Here is a 16,979-nt window from a genome sequence, read left to right as displayed (position 1 = left end):
TTATAAGCGTTTCGTGTTTTATTTTGCAAGAAAAAAAATGTTTTCGTCGTTCTCTCTCTTTATTTGTCAAACTGTTTTGTGTTTAACGTCAGTGTGTTTGTAGTTCTGTCTGCATGATGTCCAAATAAATACTGAATTAATGCATGTCTCTTGATGTGTGTTTACACTTAGTTAATGGGACGTAGTTATGAAGGTGTGTTCGAGATCACTTTTTGTTGATGTACACATGGACATATCCGACTGACTTACTAAAATCCACTACTGTCAGCAATAAACTTAAGTTTATTTTACTTACACAATTTTTTGTAAAAACTAAAACTAATGATTTAAGAGGACGCTTTAGAAATATCAACCAACTTTTAAAAACAGCATTAAAATATGCACAAAAACAAAACGATTTAATAACAATTATAAAAACATTATACAACGCATTTCCCGACTTAGCAGAATGGTCGATGTACCTGACAAGAGAAATGCTAAAAAAATTTTTATTGGAATTTGTAACTGGTTTACTTACCCTTTGGTGTTCTCATTTTACTATGCTCCTTACTTAAACCAGACAGTTGGTATAAGCTGGGTAGTATACAATACAACAAACCACGGGGCCAGGAACTCTTTGAGCGCCTCCGCCACCTCGGTTGTATAGTCGTCAATGTTTTAATCACAGTTTTTTACATTCTGTGTTTGTTTTAAAATTATTTTTCCTCGAAGGATTACATTTAAAAAAAATTATTAGTGATATTTAAGTGTAGTGGCCAGTGAATTCACTAAGGACGGCTAGGCAGTATGCAAAGGTGGCTCCTGCATTTATTAATCAGGGCTACATGTTGAACCAAAAGCTAAATTTTGAAGGCAGATTACAAATGTTTAGCTTTCAGTGTTTTTAGTGTCTCACGATCTAGTCTTATTGACGATATGGGACATGAACCCAATGAACTGAAGGAACTGATCAACGATGTAAACAGGGGTTAAAGAAGGCGAAAACAAAAACAAACAATATTCATTGGATTCTCTGTTATTGTTCAGTCCCGCTGAAGCAGATTTTTGTCTCTGACAGGACATCAACACCATCAACCAACCGTCATCTAAGGTTACTGCTAAAAACAATCAAACGTATTGACTATTAAACATTTTTCTGGAAGACAATTATGAAATCTCTTTGCACAAACCAAAGTTTCTCTATAAACAGACCATGTAAACAGACTTACTCACTCCTCAGTCATTTCATAGTCAAACGCTGGTAGATATGTACATGTGATGGACTGGTGATATGGTACACCGCTGATTATGATTGAGATTTGCTGACAATTTCACGGCAGGGAGACTACAGGTTGTGTTTATTACGGATTTTGTAGATAACAACTGCGAAGACAAAAGACTAATTAACTTCACAGGTAAATACCTTCCCTGCGACGAACTGAAATTTATTCTGCCCCCTCTTGGATTTTATGATCCTATAGCCCCTGTCCTTTGTAAAACAGTCACCTTCTCACATCGTTTCTAGAAATTTCTGAAGACGCACTTTCCTATTTGGATGGGCTTTAAACAGATTTTACAAAATAGAAGTTCCAGCATGGCATTGTGGGTAGGGCATCTTTATGTACTAAGCTAACTGTAGGTATTTAAACGTTTCAGTTCTGTGAATTGATATTGTTTTTATTCTTCTTATATTTTGAGGAATTGCATTTTGTAAAATAAAAAAAAGTAAAGGAAATAAATGTCACTTTAAAAACATTTTCCATCAGATCAGCTGTGCCAGTATTATCAATCTGACCGGCAATAAAACAGCACGTGTCCAGTGTTATCTGGGATATGAGTTTTTACAAAGAGACCATTAATGTTGTGAAACCCTATAAATATCGTACATGTGATCATATGTTCAGTTTGTGAAACATTGAACTCCACTCAAGCTTCACTAAGAGCCGAAGGTAAGATGGCAGCCTGTTTCTAGCCTGGGTTTTTAGAGCTCACTTTATAACACATTGTACTTTATGTTATTTTCTGCAGAATTCTCATCTTTAGTACTCTGAAATGATTGCTTCTCGTTCTCTTTTTTGTCATATCCACAATATAATATCCATATTTGTTATAATTATATTATTTCTGAATATCTACTTATTTCTTTTCAATATTAAATGTGAAACTGTTGTCACTAGTCCTCTGATCACTAAACGAGCTCTCGTCCTGTTAGTCCTGTCTTACATTCCGTTGTGTTCCTTCATTGATATCATCTTTGTCCACCACAGAAGTCGTCCTCTCATCATGACCAGCAAGTTCGTCACCTTTGCCCTGGTTGTCCTGGCTGTCGCCATGGCTACGGTGGATGCCAAGAAGCCAGAAGGGAAGCCAAAAGAAAATAAAATTCCTTGTCCTCGGCTGCTGGAACTCTACGACACCTGCATCTCCGCTGAACCCCCCAGAAACTGCACTCAGCTCGACACTCTCATCAACAAAAAAGGTTGTATCAGCATCTCTACTAACTCGGTGTGAGAAACAGAAAATAACAGACGGTGACGAGAAGAAATATTACATTTACTGTAGAATGATTACTGTTTGAAAAGAAATATATGAAATGTTCACATGAAGTCCTGCTATACTTGTGTACACGCAAAAACTTTTGAATATTTATGTGCAGGATGTAGAGTAACAACCACAGAAGCCACTACAACAGTGGAACCTACACCTATTTAAAGAACAAGACACGAATACGTGAGTGAAGCTTTACTTGTTATTTCTTTGTGTGATGTATAGTAAAGATCCAACAAATGTACACTTAACTGTTTTATACTTACATGATTGCATAAATTTTTAAAGTACACAGTATAGGATCCTACGAACCCAAACAGTTGTCTCTCTTGCTTTGTGGGAAACCATGACAGCCTGGCTCCGGTTTTTGTTGTTTAGGTTGCGGGACCTACTCCATCGTTGTTTGTATTTTGAGAATGCTTATAGCTGAAAACTCAACTTCTTATTGTTTTATCTCTCTCTCTCTCTCTCTCTCTCTCTCTCTCTCTCTCCTCCTCTCTGTGTTAATGTATTCATAAAATAGTGTCCATGTAACCCACTCTAAAAATGTATCGCTACTTTTTTCTGTCTTGTCGTTTCTTCCACCGGCTGATTTATATAGACAGGTAGCATTTTCAATGTGTAATTGCTGAAACGTTTGATTATGTTTTGTTTGCCTGCACGTTTGTATTTTCTGCGGATATTAATATAAACTTTGCTCAATATCATTAGTTAATATCAGTAGCTTACAACTTTCTTTTTTAAAAAGTACTTATACGAAGATAATAGCTTTTGCAAAAAAATATTATGGTCTATACTGTAATAAAATTCTAGTTTAATTGGTTAAAAGGCTAAAAAAAAATATAAACATTTATAGAAAAGTCGGGCTAACGAAAAATGTACATTCTCTTCTCTTTCCAGGCTGGATGGACACTGGAGCGAAGTACGAAAATATTTCATCGACTTTTGTTGTTGACGACGAGAAATATGGATCTGAAACATGATTAATAAAATTGTTCTGATCAGACAGCATTCCAGCTTTGAGATTTTTGTTTGGAGTTTTCAGAATGATGCATGCATACTTACTTCTACATTAATTTTGAATTATGTATTCTACATGCAGGCATACATGTATGTGAGAACAAACACACAGTCGGGTGGCTCCGTAAAAAATAACATCGATGTTGTGTAGAAATCATCGTAGGAGATGTTTTCACTCTCAGGACGATCTTCATTTTCCATATCAGTTATCTTCTGACAGTCGCTCAGTAATTAATATTTAAGCACTTCTAACTGAAATAAAATTTATTCTGTTTGCTTAGTTTAGTTAGTTTATTCCTTGTAACTCCTCGAGGAGCATAGGGTGTCAACAAAATGGATTGTAAAACCAGAAAATCAAATAAAAAAAACTTGCTTATGCACAGAAAACGTGAAAAATGCTTCTGCGACCGACTATTCCTCACATTTGAGGATACACGAGATGATCAGAAAACACTGAGGGGTTCCTTTATGGCACTATTTGACGAACCTTCAGAAAATTTGAAACGTGAAGTAGGCAAAATAAAATATTTTTAGGTAAATGCATGAGGTTTCCCTGGAAATTGCAAGGATTTATTGGGGCTTATTGCAAAGTTGACCTCACTGATTCACTGGACAAGTAAAGCACAAGTGGAAGCCACCACTCCTAGAACTTTCTGCACAAATTTACCTGTCATGTTGTAATAGACGGGACTGATTTATTTTGTTTACTCTTCCCAGTAAATCCTTGTAAGCAAACATGGAAAATAAAGACAAAGTTTGAAGATGTCACGTTTACAGACCTTAGAATAAGAAGCATGCATATGCAAAATCTTTTCACTCTGGTAGTTTCTAATAGTTTCTAAAAGATGCCACAGACAAAAGTAAATAGCAGCAACTTTATCATTTATTCATAAATTGTGGAGGCTACATCAAATTACTCCCCTAAAAATGGTGGAAACCCAGTTTTCCTACGGTTCTCTGCGTGAAGTACTCATTCGGCATATTTTCCACTAACAATTAATCAACGAGCTCGCAAATATTCCTTTAATCTGGCTACTTTCCACTTTCTTCTTCGCCACTCATCTTCTCCATCTTACAAAGGTTCAGTCGGCCCGGAAGTCGTATACCCAAGGGACATAGACGCGTCGTCTTATACTTGCAAGGGAGATAACAACCTCACCTGAACCACCAAATAGCAAAAATTATTAACAGATTTTTTTTTTTTTTTACTATAGGGCAAATAATTTCTCTCTCTCTTTCTCTCACACACACAGGCCATGATAAGACGGGGGAGGAAGAGGTCAGGGACGGATCCTATTCTTGGTCAAAAAGATTTTTTTTTATCGTTTTCTTTTTCTTATAAAGAAATTTCTGTGGAAAGAATACCAAACCATTACACATGGAGAAATAAAAGTTGAAGTTTGCAATGTACTATTCCTAGGTCTAACAGAGTTGTGAAGGGAGACGGCAGGGTAGAGGGGCTGGGGACAGGGGTGTGATCACTAGTCAGCTCTATCCTGTCCTCGTCCCTATGGACCACGCTTGGTGTTGGAAAGTCGCTGGACTCTCATTGGCTTGACCGTCTACAAGTATGTTTGTGTATCGAGGTATACAGTGTCAAAAATATTTAATTATTGTGTACTTAGAAGGACAGGGTGAGACTTCTTCATCACCAGACCTACAACTACACAAGTCTATACTGAAGCTCGTGATGAACAAAACATCTTGATACAGAATTAGCTCCATTGCACTCTTGTACCACAGTCGACAAAGGTAAAATAAATTAATAAACGAGAACATTTTAAAAACTGTTGTGGGGAAACAGTGAGTCTCAGAAATGTGTCGTGGTGGTGTCAAGCTTAATTTGTTATGTTTGCAGACATTTCGTCGATACAGCTTTTTGTGGTAAGCATCGACATAGTTCAGATTTCAGATCGCACGCATAGTGATAATCAGATAAAACAAACAAACAAACAAACAAACAAACAAACAAACAAACAAACAGAAGAAAACAAGCTGTAGCTGAAAGTCACGTGCTACATTAGTATCCAAACAGCTGATGAACGATACTCAGCCTGACAGAGTTGACTTTGTCTCTGAAAGTTTTTATGTCTCTCTGTCATATTTAAGAATGGAATAATAAGAACGCGCGTTACTATGTGTGTGTGTGTGTGTGTGTGTGCTTGCATGCTATAAAACATGTTTTGGTTCGGCCAGAAACTATAAAGGGAGATATTGGAAAACATCACACAAGAATTAACTAGTTAATTTTTCTTTCTTTTTCAGTTACTGATGTAGCCTGCGTTGCTGATACAACGTTCAAACACCTAAATATCAGTTATCTTCCCTTTTCAGACTAGATATTCTTCTGGAAAAAAATCGTCTAGATAATCTATTCAGGATTACTGCTAACAAACAAGCAGATGTAAATTTATCGAATATTAAACTTTGTCTGATCACTAATTATAAGCGTTTTGTGTTTTATTCTACAAAATGTTTTCGTCGTTCTCTCTCTTTATTTGTCAAACTGTCTTGTGTTTAGCGTCCAGTGTGTTTGTAGTTCTGTCTGCATGATGTGCAAATAAATACTGAATAATGCATATCTCTTGATGTGCGTTAACACTTAGTTAAAGAGACATAGTAGTGATGCAGGTGTGTTTTATTAATCATGGCTACATGTTGAACAAAAGCTAAATTTTGAAGGCAGATTACAAAGTTTAGCTTTAGTGTTTTAGTGTCTCACGATGTAGTCTTATTGACGATATGGGACATGAACCCAATGAACTGAAGGAACTGATCAACGATGTAAACAGGGTTAAGAGAAGGCGAAAACAAAACAAACAATATTCATCAGGTTCTCTGTTATTCTACAGTCCCGCTGAAGCAGATTTTTGTCTCTGACAGGACATCAACACCATCAACCAACCGTCATCTTTTGTTCAGACTGGGTATTCTTAGAAAAATGATGTAGAGAATCTACCCAAGGTTACTGCTAAAAACATGCAGATATGAAAGTATTGACTGTTAAACATTTTTCTGGAAGACAATTATGAAATCTCTTTGCATAAACCAAAGTTTCTCTATTTAAACAGACTTACTCACTCCTCAGTCATTTCATAGTCAAATGCTGGTAGATATGTACATGTGATGGACTTTTGACATGTACACCGCTGATTATGATTGAGATTTGCTGACAATTTCACGGCAGGGGAGACTGCAGGTTGTGTTTATTACAGATTTTGTAGACAACAACTGCGAAGACAAAAGACTAATTAACTTCGCAGGTAAATACCTTCCCTGCGACGATTTATTCTGCCCCCTTTTGGATTTTATGATCCTATAGCTCCCGTCCTTTGTAACAGTCACCTTCTCACATCGTTTCTAGAAATTTCTAAAGACGCACTTTCCTATTTGGTAGGGCTTTAAACAGATTTTACAAAATAGAAGTTCCAGCATGGCATTGTGGGTAGGGCATCTTTATGTACTAAGCTAAACTGTAGGTATTTAGACGTTTCAGTTCTGTTAATTGATATTGTTCTTCTTATATTTTGAGGAATTGCATTTTGTGAAATAAAAAAAATAAATAAAGGAAATAAATGTCACTTTAAAAACATTTTCCATCAGATCAGCTGTGCCGGGTATTATCAATCTGACCAGTAATAAAACAGCACGTGTCCAGTGTTATCTGGGATATGAGTTTTTACAAAGAGACCATTAATGTTGTGAAACCCTATAAATACCGTACATGAGATCACCTGTTCAGGTTTGTGAAACATTGAACTCCACTCAAGCTTCACTAAGAGCCGAAGGTAAGATGGCAGCCTGTTTCTAGCCTGGGTTTTTAGAGCTCACTTTATAACACATTGTACATTATGTTATTTTCTGCAGAATTCTCATCTTTAGTACTCTGAAATGATTCTTTATCGTTCTCGTCGTTGTCATATCCATAATGTAATATCCATATTTGTTAGAATTACATTATTTCTGGATATCTACTTATTTCTTTTCAATATTAAATGTGAAACTGTTGTCACTAGTCCTCTGATCACTAAACGAGCTCTCATCCTGTTAGTCCTGTCTTACATTCCGTTGTGTTCCTTCATTGATATCATCTTTGTCCACCAGAGAAGTCGTCCTCTCATCATGATCATCAAGTACGTCACCTTTGCCCTGGTTGTCCTGGCTGTCGCCATGGCTACGGTGGATGCCAAGAAGCCAGAAGGGAAGCCAAAAGAAAATAAAATGCCTTGTCCTCGGCTGCTGGAACTCTACGACACCTGCATCTCCGCTGAACCCCCCAGAAACTGCACTCAACTCGACACTCTCATCAACAAAAAAGGTTGTATCAGCATCTCTTCTAACTTGGTGTTGGGAGAAACAGAAAATAACATAGGTGATGAAGAGAAGAAATATTACATTTACTGTAGAGTGATTACTGTTTGAAAAGAAATATTTGAAATGTTCACATGAAGTCCTGCTATACTTGTGTACACATAAAAACTTTTGAATATTTATGTGCAGGATGTAGAGTAACAACACAGAAGCCCCTACAACCGTGGAACCTACACCTATTTAAAGAACAAGACACGAATACGTGAGTGAAGCTTTACTTATTTCTTTGTGTGATGTATAGTAAAGATCCAACAAATGTACACTTAACTGTTTTATAATTACTGTACATGATTGCATACATTTATAAAGTACACAGTATAGGATCCTACGAACCCAAACAGTTGTCTCTCTTGCTTTGTGGGAAACCATGACAGCTACCTGTCTCGGGTTATTGTTGTTTAGTTTGTGGGACCTACTCCATCGTTGTTTGTATTTTGAGAATGCTTACAGCTGAGAACTCAACTTCTTATTGTTTTATTCTCTCTCTCTCTCTCTCCCTCCTCTCTGTGTTAATGTATTCATAAAATAGTGTCCACGTAACCCACGCTAAAAATGTATCGCTACTTTTTTTTGTCTTGTCGTTTCTTCCACCGGCTGATTTATATAGACAGGTAGCTTTTTCAATGTGTAATTGCTGAAACGTTTGATTATGTTTTGTTTGCCTGCAGGTGAGTATTTTCTGCGGATATTAATATAAACTTTGCTCAATATCATTAGTTAATATCAGTAGCTTACAACTTTCTTTTTTAAAAAGTACTTATACGAAGGGCAATAGCTTTTGCAAAAAAATATTACGGTCTATACTATAATAAAATTCAGTTTAATTAGTCCCAAGGCTAAAAGAAATATAAACATTTATTGAAAAGTGGGGCTAACGAAAAATGTACATTCTCTTCTCTTTCCAGACTGGATGGACACTGGAGCGAAGAACGAAAATATTTCATCGACTTTTGTTGTTGACGACGAGAAATGTGGATCTGAAACACGGTTAATAAAATTGTTCTGATCAGACAGCATTCCAGCTTTGAGATTTTTGTTTGGAGTTTCAGAATGATGCATGCATACTTACTTCTACATTTAATTTTGAATTATGTATTCTACATGCAGGCATACATGTATGTGAGAACAAACACACAGTCGGGTGGCTCCGTAAAAAATAACATCGATGTTGTGTAGAAATCAATGTAGATGTTTTCACTCTCAGGACGATAATCATTTTCCTATCAGTAATCTTCTGACAGTCGCTCAGTAATTAATATATAAGCACATCTAATTGAAATAAAATTTCATCTGTTTTCACCATGTAGACTGGCTTATGTAGCGCAGATATATTGGATGATAGTCTTAGTCATCTGTTGTTGTCCAACACGAGACAAATCAGACACCTTTTCACGAGGACATCAAAGAAACCCAATAAAGATGCGAGTAGATCGTATCGAATTCCAACTCCATATGCCCATGTCATGTTCCAACAAAGCTATTGCTGAAAAAAGTTATTATCACTTATTCCTTGCCCAAGGCAATGATGGTTATCTAGATGTTTAGAAGAAGACATGCTAAACAGAATGGGTTGTTTAGTTTAGCTAGTTTATTCTTTGTTACTCCTCGAGAAGCATGTGGCAGCAACAAAATGGATTGTAAACCCAGACATTTTTTTTTTAAACGAAGTAACTTGCTTATGTAAGGAAAAGTGAAAAATGATTCTGCACTTTGCGCTAACAAGCGACCTACTACTGAACACTTAGTCAGCGAGCTCACAAATATTCCTTCAATCTGGTACTTTCCACTTTCTTCTTCGCAACTCATCTTCTCCATCTTACAAAGGTTCGGTCGGCCCGGAAGTTGTATACGCAAGGGACATAGACACGTCGTCTTATTCTCGCAAGGGAGACAACAACATCACCTGAACCACCTAATGGCAAAAAATATTAAGAGATATATTTTTTTTAACTATAGGGCAAATAATTTTCTCTCTCTCTCTGTCACACACACACCCACAGGCCGGATAAAACGGGGGAGGGAGAGGTCAGGGACAGAGCCTATTCTTGGGCAACATATTTTTATCGTTTTCTCTTGTAAAAAAAATTCTGGGGAGAGAATACCAAACCATTAACATGGAGAAATAAAAGTTTAAGTTTGCGATGTACTATTCCTAGGTCTAACAGAGTTGTGAAGGGAGACGGCAGGGTAGAGGGGCAGGGGACAGGGGTGTGATCACTAGTCAGCTCTATCCTGTCCTCGTCCCTATGGACCCGCCTTGGTGTTGGAAGGTCGCTGGACACCTATTTGCTTGACCATCTCCAAGTATGTTTGTGCATCGAGGTATGGAGTGTCAAAAATATTTAATTATTGTGTACTTAGAAGGACAGGGTGAGACCTCTCCATCACCAGACATACAACTACACCAGTCTATACAGAAGCTCGTGATAAACAAAACATCTTGATACAGAATTAGCTCCACTAACACTCTTGTACCGCAGTCGACAAAATAGAATAAATTATCACGAAACATTTTAAAACTGTTGTGGGGCAAACAGTGAGGCTCAAAAATGTGTCATGGTGGTGTCAAGACGAACAGAATGAGTGAAGGGTGAAAAATTCCCGGATGCCTAATGTCAGCCTTACTCAATTATCAACCTAACAACAGGCTTTCAGTACTCGGCAAAGCCATGGTTTATATACAGTATGTCAACACTTTTGCACCGTGTAAACTCCGGCCTACTGGCACTCACTGTCCTCTGCATCACGAGCCCCAACTGTTCCGTGCCCCGCATGTCTGGATGGTAATGACCGTTATGACATGATCTGCGCATGCGCATAAAGATAAAGTTCATTAGCGTTCTGTGTATCACCGACACAGTAGAACAATCTGTAAACAACAGTTTTCATGTGTATGGTAATCAGGTTTTGCTGTCTGTGAGGAGACTAGTCAACACTCCTTTAGTCCTTGTCCATTCCTTTCACTGCCAGCTAAACTTTGTCGTCAACACGTTTTTGTGTAATAATAATAATAATAATAATATAGCACTTGTCACCACCATCAAAGGCAGGCTCAAAGTGCTTTACAAAAAAACCACAAAGATGTAAATTTTATTACCGCGCGTATGCATTCACATCCTTCCGCTCTCCAACCCGCTGTCTGATTTAATATAAGATTATGAATAACATTCAAGCATGTAGTGTGGCTAAGATATGTTTCTGAAGATATAAATTTAATAACGAACTCTTTTCATTTTCTTGTCGAATTTATCGACAGCACTTATTCTTTTTTTATAGATCGTCAGACTGATAATGAAATAGTACAGTTCCCACCACTCGTCTTTCAGCCTTCATCAAATTATTGAATGTCATCGACTGACTGCGTGTCTCCAGATTGGAATGATTTGTAAAGGACAGTTATCTGATGAGCTGCCACCGAATCCAATAATAACAATAACATTTGAAATCGCGAATGAGTTTTTTGCGGTACATTCAGTATAAAAGCTGGGACCCAAGGATGGTTCGCTCAACTTTGTCAGCAACCTTCCCGTGGCAGTCAAGTCAAAGTGTCAGATTCAGTAAGTAAAGCAGGTAAGTGTTTCTTTCTTTGTGTAGTTTCTTTAGCATCATCGCTGGTATCTTTGGCTCAGTGGCAAGTGTTCTTGCTTGACAAAGTTTCCTAAATGTCTCATCTCACAGAAAAGGTGAGCATCCTTAAATTCCATTTTGCCGAGTCGCTTTGGTGTATTGTAACATCGTGTTGTCTACACGCTCCATTTAAAGCAATACCAGTTATAAATAAGGGTATACAACTTTTTAAGCACAAAGAATTTTTTAGTTTTAAAAACGTAGGTTAAGTTTTTGTTTTGAAATTGGCTTCTCAAGTCTGAAATTACCACTTTCTAAACAACGGTATGAAGCCATGATAATAAATCTGTTTATGTATGCACATGTTTGTCTCACCTGTTTTATTAATTCTGTGAACTACTTTTACAACAATCACCAGTATCTGTTTTTGCCGTTTCTTTGCCTAGAACTTTATTCCCGGTTCTTCTGGAAGAAAGTCCGTTGCCATCATGTTTTACAAATACCTCCTCTTCGTCTTGTCGGCTTTGCTGGCTGTCTCCCTGGCTGAAGACGATGACTACAAAGGACCAAAGAGATGCTCTAAACTGCGGTTCCTTTACAGTAGGATCTGTTCTGGACACGAACACGCTAAGCCCTGTCAATTGTTGGCCAAACTCATTGACCACCGAGGTTTGTTTCTGGACTGAATGTCTTAGTTAAAAGCCCATCGTTGATTTGTATCTTCTATTCCATTGTCCTACATAGGTTAGGCCTTTCAGTTAGCTCGTTCAGGGTGTTTTCTTTTCATCAGCAAAATTGTCTGAATTAGTTATTCAAATTAAAAAAAAAGAACAAAATAAACATCAATAAACCATCCTCTTGTAGTTTTTAATATCGTAAAGCAATGTCATAGTCTTGTGATGTTTTGGTATAAGGTGAAACTGATACAGTGTAAACAATGTAACCCCAGACAGAAAAATTCTCAGTAGGTGGAAGCACCTTATCCGAATAGACTAATCAGCTCAATGTAAGCTACAAGCTCGCGCTGTGCTAGAATAATATACTTCCCTTAATTTCATTTATAAAGAGCTCTACACGGTACTTTGACTCATTATTGCTTACAATACTGTAACACTGGTACTTTACAAATAATTAAAAGATGTAATTATTGTGTACACCTGTGGCCTGTTTGCAGGTTGTGTTTATCCCACAACTGCTGCGCCTACTCCAGTGCCTGCAACAGAGAATACTGAAACAACAACTGTGAGTACGAAAAACAGTATATTTCTGTAATAATTGTGCTCAGGATCGCAAACACTGGTTTCGAACCATAAGATTGCACTATGGTGGTGATCACACTGCCTGGTGTTGCAATGAGAAGGTAGCGGGGTGGACGGGTGGGTGGCCGTTCCTCTCCTTATGATCACAACTCTTGCCATTTCTAAAACAGTATTTGTTATGTCTAAAGAATTATAGCATTCCCACTGTTTCATTTGCGAAAACTATTCAGCCACAAAAAAGATTATGAATATAAATACACATTTATACATGTATTGTCTTTTCAGTTTGGACCTTTTTAAAGAGTTTGCATCGCGTACTCCCTTCAACGCTTTTGACGACCCGAAGGAATGCGAGTGACATGAGATAAATAAACTCTGTCACCAGATCACAAACTCTGTGTTTTGTTTATTTGATATTTTATAGACATGTAAATGGACGAATGTATGCGCTTATCCCGATGGTGTCCGTGCCCACACAACACAGTATCGAAGATAAGGACAACACTAACAGACCCTCATTTCCGGCAGATGTACTTCTGTAGGCGAAGATGTTTTGCTGAGTCTTGTCTGTCTACTTGCTCTTGTCTACACTCAATGATCGGACAACATCCTTTCAAATGCGGGAATTTCTTTGTAAAATTCTAAGGAATGAGGTTACATAAATATGACAAGATGAATCCGGTTTAGAAGATCCCTTAGGCTGAGGCGTTGCAGTGCAGTTTTTTCCCACTTCAGGAGGAAGAGCTTTCGTCAAGTGACCCTCGTACATCTTTAACATCTTCACGGCCCTCTCACCAGTCCTGCATTTAAACTATTATACTCTTTAAACTTTATCCACACATCTTCACGCCATGTCAACACCAGTGGTCTGCAGTATTATGGTTCCAGATAAGGGGCACGCAAGAACAAGCACGCATGCACACTCACACGCAGCTTCATTGTGGGTCACCGGGTCAAGACCGACAGGTCAGAGTTGTACAATACTCAGCATACTTTGTCTAACAGAAAACATTCTGGTCATCATTGTCATCATCCTGTTACTATCACATCATCATTGTCATCCCCGTCATCGCCTCAGTTACCATTGCATCACCATTATCATCATCATCCCATCTCAAACGCGTGGATACAGACACAAAACACGTGCATGCATACACGCACGCAAAACCTCCATTTTTATTGCTGGAACAAGAGAAACCACACACACACGTCCAAGAGGTCCTTGAGGTAGGAGAGCAGTTAGTCTGACCAAGAAGTCATGAAGTACCTCCACGTAGACAGCTTCACCACCAATGCCAGCCGCCCTGCAACATCGAACACGTGCATTCAACTCGACTGCAGCAAGTGGTCCTTGACACATACCGGCCTCAGAGTCAAAGCTGATGAAATAATGTCCATCAAGGCGTGACACTCAAGATGGCTGTCTAACCCTTGACCTTCCCGCCAGGGGAAGGCATGTGACCTTAGGAACGTACGCAACTGCCTCGCCTCGATGGATAGGATGGGCGGGGGGCGGCATGATGGACACTGGCTGCAGTTCTTGGGAGGATGCCTGAAGTGCAGCTTCGTCATCAGCGAGAGGAGTGCTGCACCTGTCTGCTTCCCCACCCTACACCGCAAGAAAAATAACTGCACAGTCGCAGTATAGATAGTGAGTGGACAGAGGGGATCACTCACTCGTCTCGGTGCATTGAGGATCGTCCCAGGGCACATGTACTTCTCTGTGGACGTGAGGACTGACCGTTTGTGACTTCTTCCCTCATCCATCCTCACCATCCCAGCTCTGAGAAACCGCCACTTGATGGCAGCGGGCTGCGGTCAAATAAACCAACCAACCAACCAGCGGTTCGCAACAGACCTGCAACACGACAAAGATGCCCAGTCTGCACCATTTCAGTAATTTCGCCTTTCTCTAAGTGTGAAAAAAGAAGGATGTCATTGCAATGCGGAATGAGCCTTCCGTGTCTTTGTATTAAATCCTGTTGTACTGGAAGCAAATATTTGTGCAGATGCTCGCGTACAAACGAGACCAGTTCCCCTCATGCACACTATTATCTCCAAAGCAAAATGCTACTTGGCCAAGTTCTGTTAGCTTATGGACCGATACGCCGCTGGCAGCCATCTGGACAGATGATAGTCCCCCATCATCGTTCCACACTTTTCTTACAAATGGTGTCTGCTAGATTAGAGTCCGTTGATTTTCTTTCGCAAAAGAGTAAGTAATGGCGATCTTCGTTGACCAGCCTGGGGCAACAGTCATGAAGCAAGGGTAAGTCGTTGCCCTGAGGCAACATAGGGAACTCAAAGACAAGAGTCTTGACTCCGTAGTTATAAACTGTGCCAACCAAGTGTTGTTTTATCCCTGAAGTCCTAGTTATAAGGGGATGGCAAAGATGTCCGAGGGTAAAGAAACAAGGAGCAATGTCCACTGGATCCGGACACCACTTTATAACTTCGGAAACGAGAAACTTTATTGAGTTCTCCAGTTTGCCTTGGGAATCGACTTACTCTCGCTTCATAACTGCGGACCTCTAGAGCGGTTTTCAGACAGCATCTGTATCCGTAAATATCATTTAATTCTAACTTGCTAATTCACCTGCTATTTACTTTAAACTTTCATTATCAAACATCGTCAACGTACCATACAGTTTCCTTGAACGAAAGACAACTGTTAGCATGATAGTTCTCCTGTCAACGATGACCATTCTTTTGACAATTTTAAGTTTGATACAGCCATAAGCACATTTAGTAATAACCGCCTTTCCCATCGAAGTGTAACAGCCGTTAAGTGCGTAAAACAGACTGGTGAGATTTATTTTATTTATTTGACATTTCAAGAAAGTCCAAGTGTTTGTAGGAAACTTGCCATTTAAGATACACCCCCGCGCTCGCGCACGCTCAGGCAGGACCCTGACCTGCTTTTACCCTTCCGCTGGGGAGGTTTCTAATTAGTTGTGTGGGAGGGAGGCAGCACGCGAGTGACCGCTCGTTCGAGCATATCATTTCCTGACCAGTGCCCAGCACCGCCTAGGACACGGATGTCCAATGGTGAAGATGACAACAGGTGCAGAGCTGTGCCATCTCATTGTTAGCCTAACATACGATCGGCAGTTTGTCTCGATGACAAATTCCGCGATAAACCATTGAATTCATGCTAGGTCTTCGGTTGCTCAGTCAAAATTAATGCATTTCATTTTCCTTGAAGCGTGACTCTTTTCAATTTCCTCTGTGAAAGTAGGTGTAGTAAGTCATGTTAGTTTATTTGTTGGACTTTTCCCTCGCCTCACAACAGCCAGTAAAGCTAAAAATAATTCGAGTAGTTGTCATCGTCTGACAAAAATAATGAAAGGCGATCTCAGCTGCATGAAATGTCTTCTTGTCCACAGTTTCGCGAGAACAGGTCCATTTGTTTCTATCGTAAAACCATTCGCAACTTACAGTCAACGGCTGACTACACGTGCGTTTGGGAAAGCTATAAAAGGAAACATCTAGGATCGTTTTCACGTAGAAACACGATGCAACATTCACTTGAAGAGCTCTCATGTGCTTATGGAGTCCGCACGGTACGAAGTGCTTTATGTCTACTTACCACCTGATCCGCATTCGATTGAACCTTTATCTATGGCCCTCTGCACTCCGCGGCTAATAAAAACGAGATATTTTGGGTGACATACATATCCACGCCCAGTCATTCCCTGTATAGATGATGCCAATATTTCCTTCATAGAAACTGCAGTAAGATATTGTTTATTTTGCCTTTAAACAGTGAATTGAGAGACAACTTCAAGACTTTATCACAATTTCGCCCCGCCATCTTTTGAAACCATTTACACAGCGATTTCTGTCTGTGTCTCTATTCTGTTGACATAATGTATACCGCTTCAATAACATGAACATTTTAAAACACTGCTGAATGTTAAGTTATTATTATTAAATAGCAAATACAATGCTAATTCTTCAAGACTAAAAAAAATTATTTGTTTTCTCTTCAGCAAATGCAACCCCGAAGGACACATGTGAGACTTCAACATTTGTGACGAGGGTGGTAGTAAGAGAAAATGAAAACGAAAGCTCCAACTTGACTGCTAAAATAATCTACCACCAGTTCTAAATATAAACAAATGTAGATTCAACAGTTAAGGCCAATGAAACAGGATTCAAGAGCTTGAAAACACCAAATATTTTTTAAACACATCTTAAGTATCTGCACGCAGAACTTAGAGACGAAAACCGAGA

At 38.8% G+C, this 16,979-nt stretch overlaps 1 protein-coding gene and 1 long non-coding RNA gene across 2 annotated transcripts; both read left to right on the top strand.

Annotated features, from left to right (window-relative positions):
* The first annotated feature begins 1,888 nt into the window (after window positions 1-1,888).
* LOC112577223 lies at window positions 1,889-3,537 on the top strand. Its single transcript, XR_003102027.1, has 4 exons — window positions 1,889-1,928; window positions 2,247-2,458; window positions 2,636-2,709; window positions 3,427-3,537. It is a non-coding gene; the product is annotated as an uncharacterized LOC112577223 (long non-coding RNA).
* A 3,721-nt stretch (window positions 3,538-7,258) lies between these two features.
* Window positions 7,259-8,933, top strand: LOC112577346. The gene is made up of 4 exons (XM_025260401.1): window positions 7,259-7,334; window positions 7,651-7,864; window positions 8,047-8,119; window positions 8,823-8,933. The coding sequence occupies exons 2-4, from the start codon at window positions 7,669-7,671 to the stop codon at window positions 8,875-8,877; spliced, it is 324 nt and encodes a 107-aa protein (XP_025116186.1). The 5' UTR covers window positions 7,259-7,334; window positions 7,651-7,668; the 3' UTR covers window positions 8,878-8,933.
* The last annotated feature ends 8,046 nt before the right edge of the window (window positions 8,934-16,979 follow it).

The sequence above is a fragment of the Pomacea canaliculata genome, linkage group LG12 (genome assembly GCF_003073045.1).
Source record: "Pomacea canaliculata isolate SZHN2017 linkage group LG12, ASM307304v1, whole genome shotgun sequence".
NCBI classification, from domain to species: domain Eukaryota; kingdom Metazoa; phylum Mollusca; class Gastropoda; order Architaenioglossa; family Ampullariidae; genus Pomacea; species Pomacea canaliculata.
This window is presented reverse-complemented; position numbering and strand designations above follow the sequence as displayed.

Coding starts and splice junctions, on each gene's coding strand:
- LOC112577346 (XM_025260401.1), top strand. CDS start 7,669: ATGATCATCAAGTACGTCACCTTTGCCCTGGTTGTCCTGGCTGTCGCC. Junction 7,865..8,046: donor CACTCTCATCAACAAAAAAG/GTTGTATCAGCA, acceptor ATTTATGTGCAG/GATGTAGAGTAACAACACAG. Junction 8,120..8,822: donor AAAGAACAAGACACGAATAC/GTGAGTGAAGCT, acceptor TTCTCTTTCCAG/ACTGGATGGACACTGGAGCG.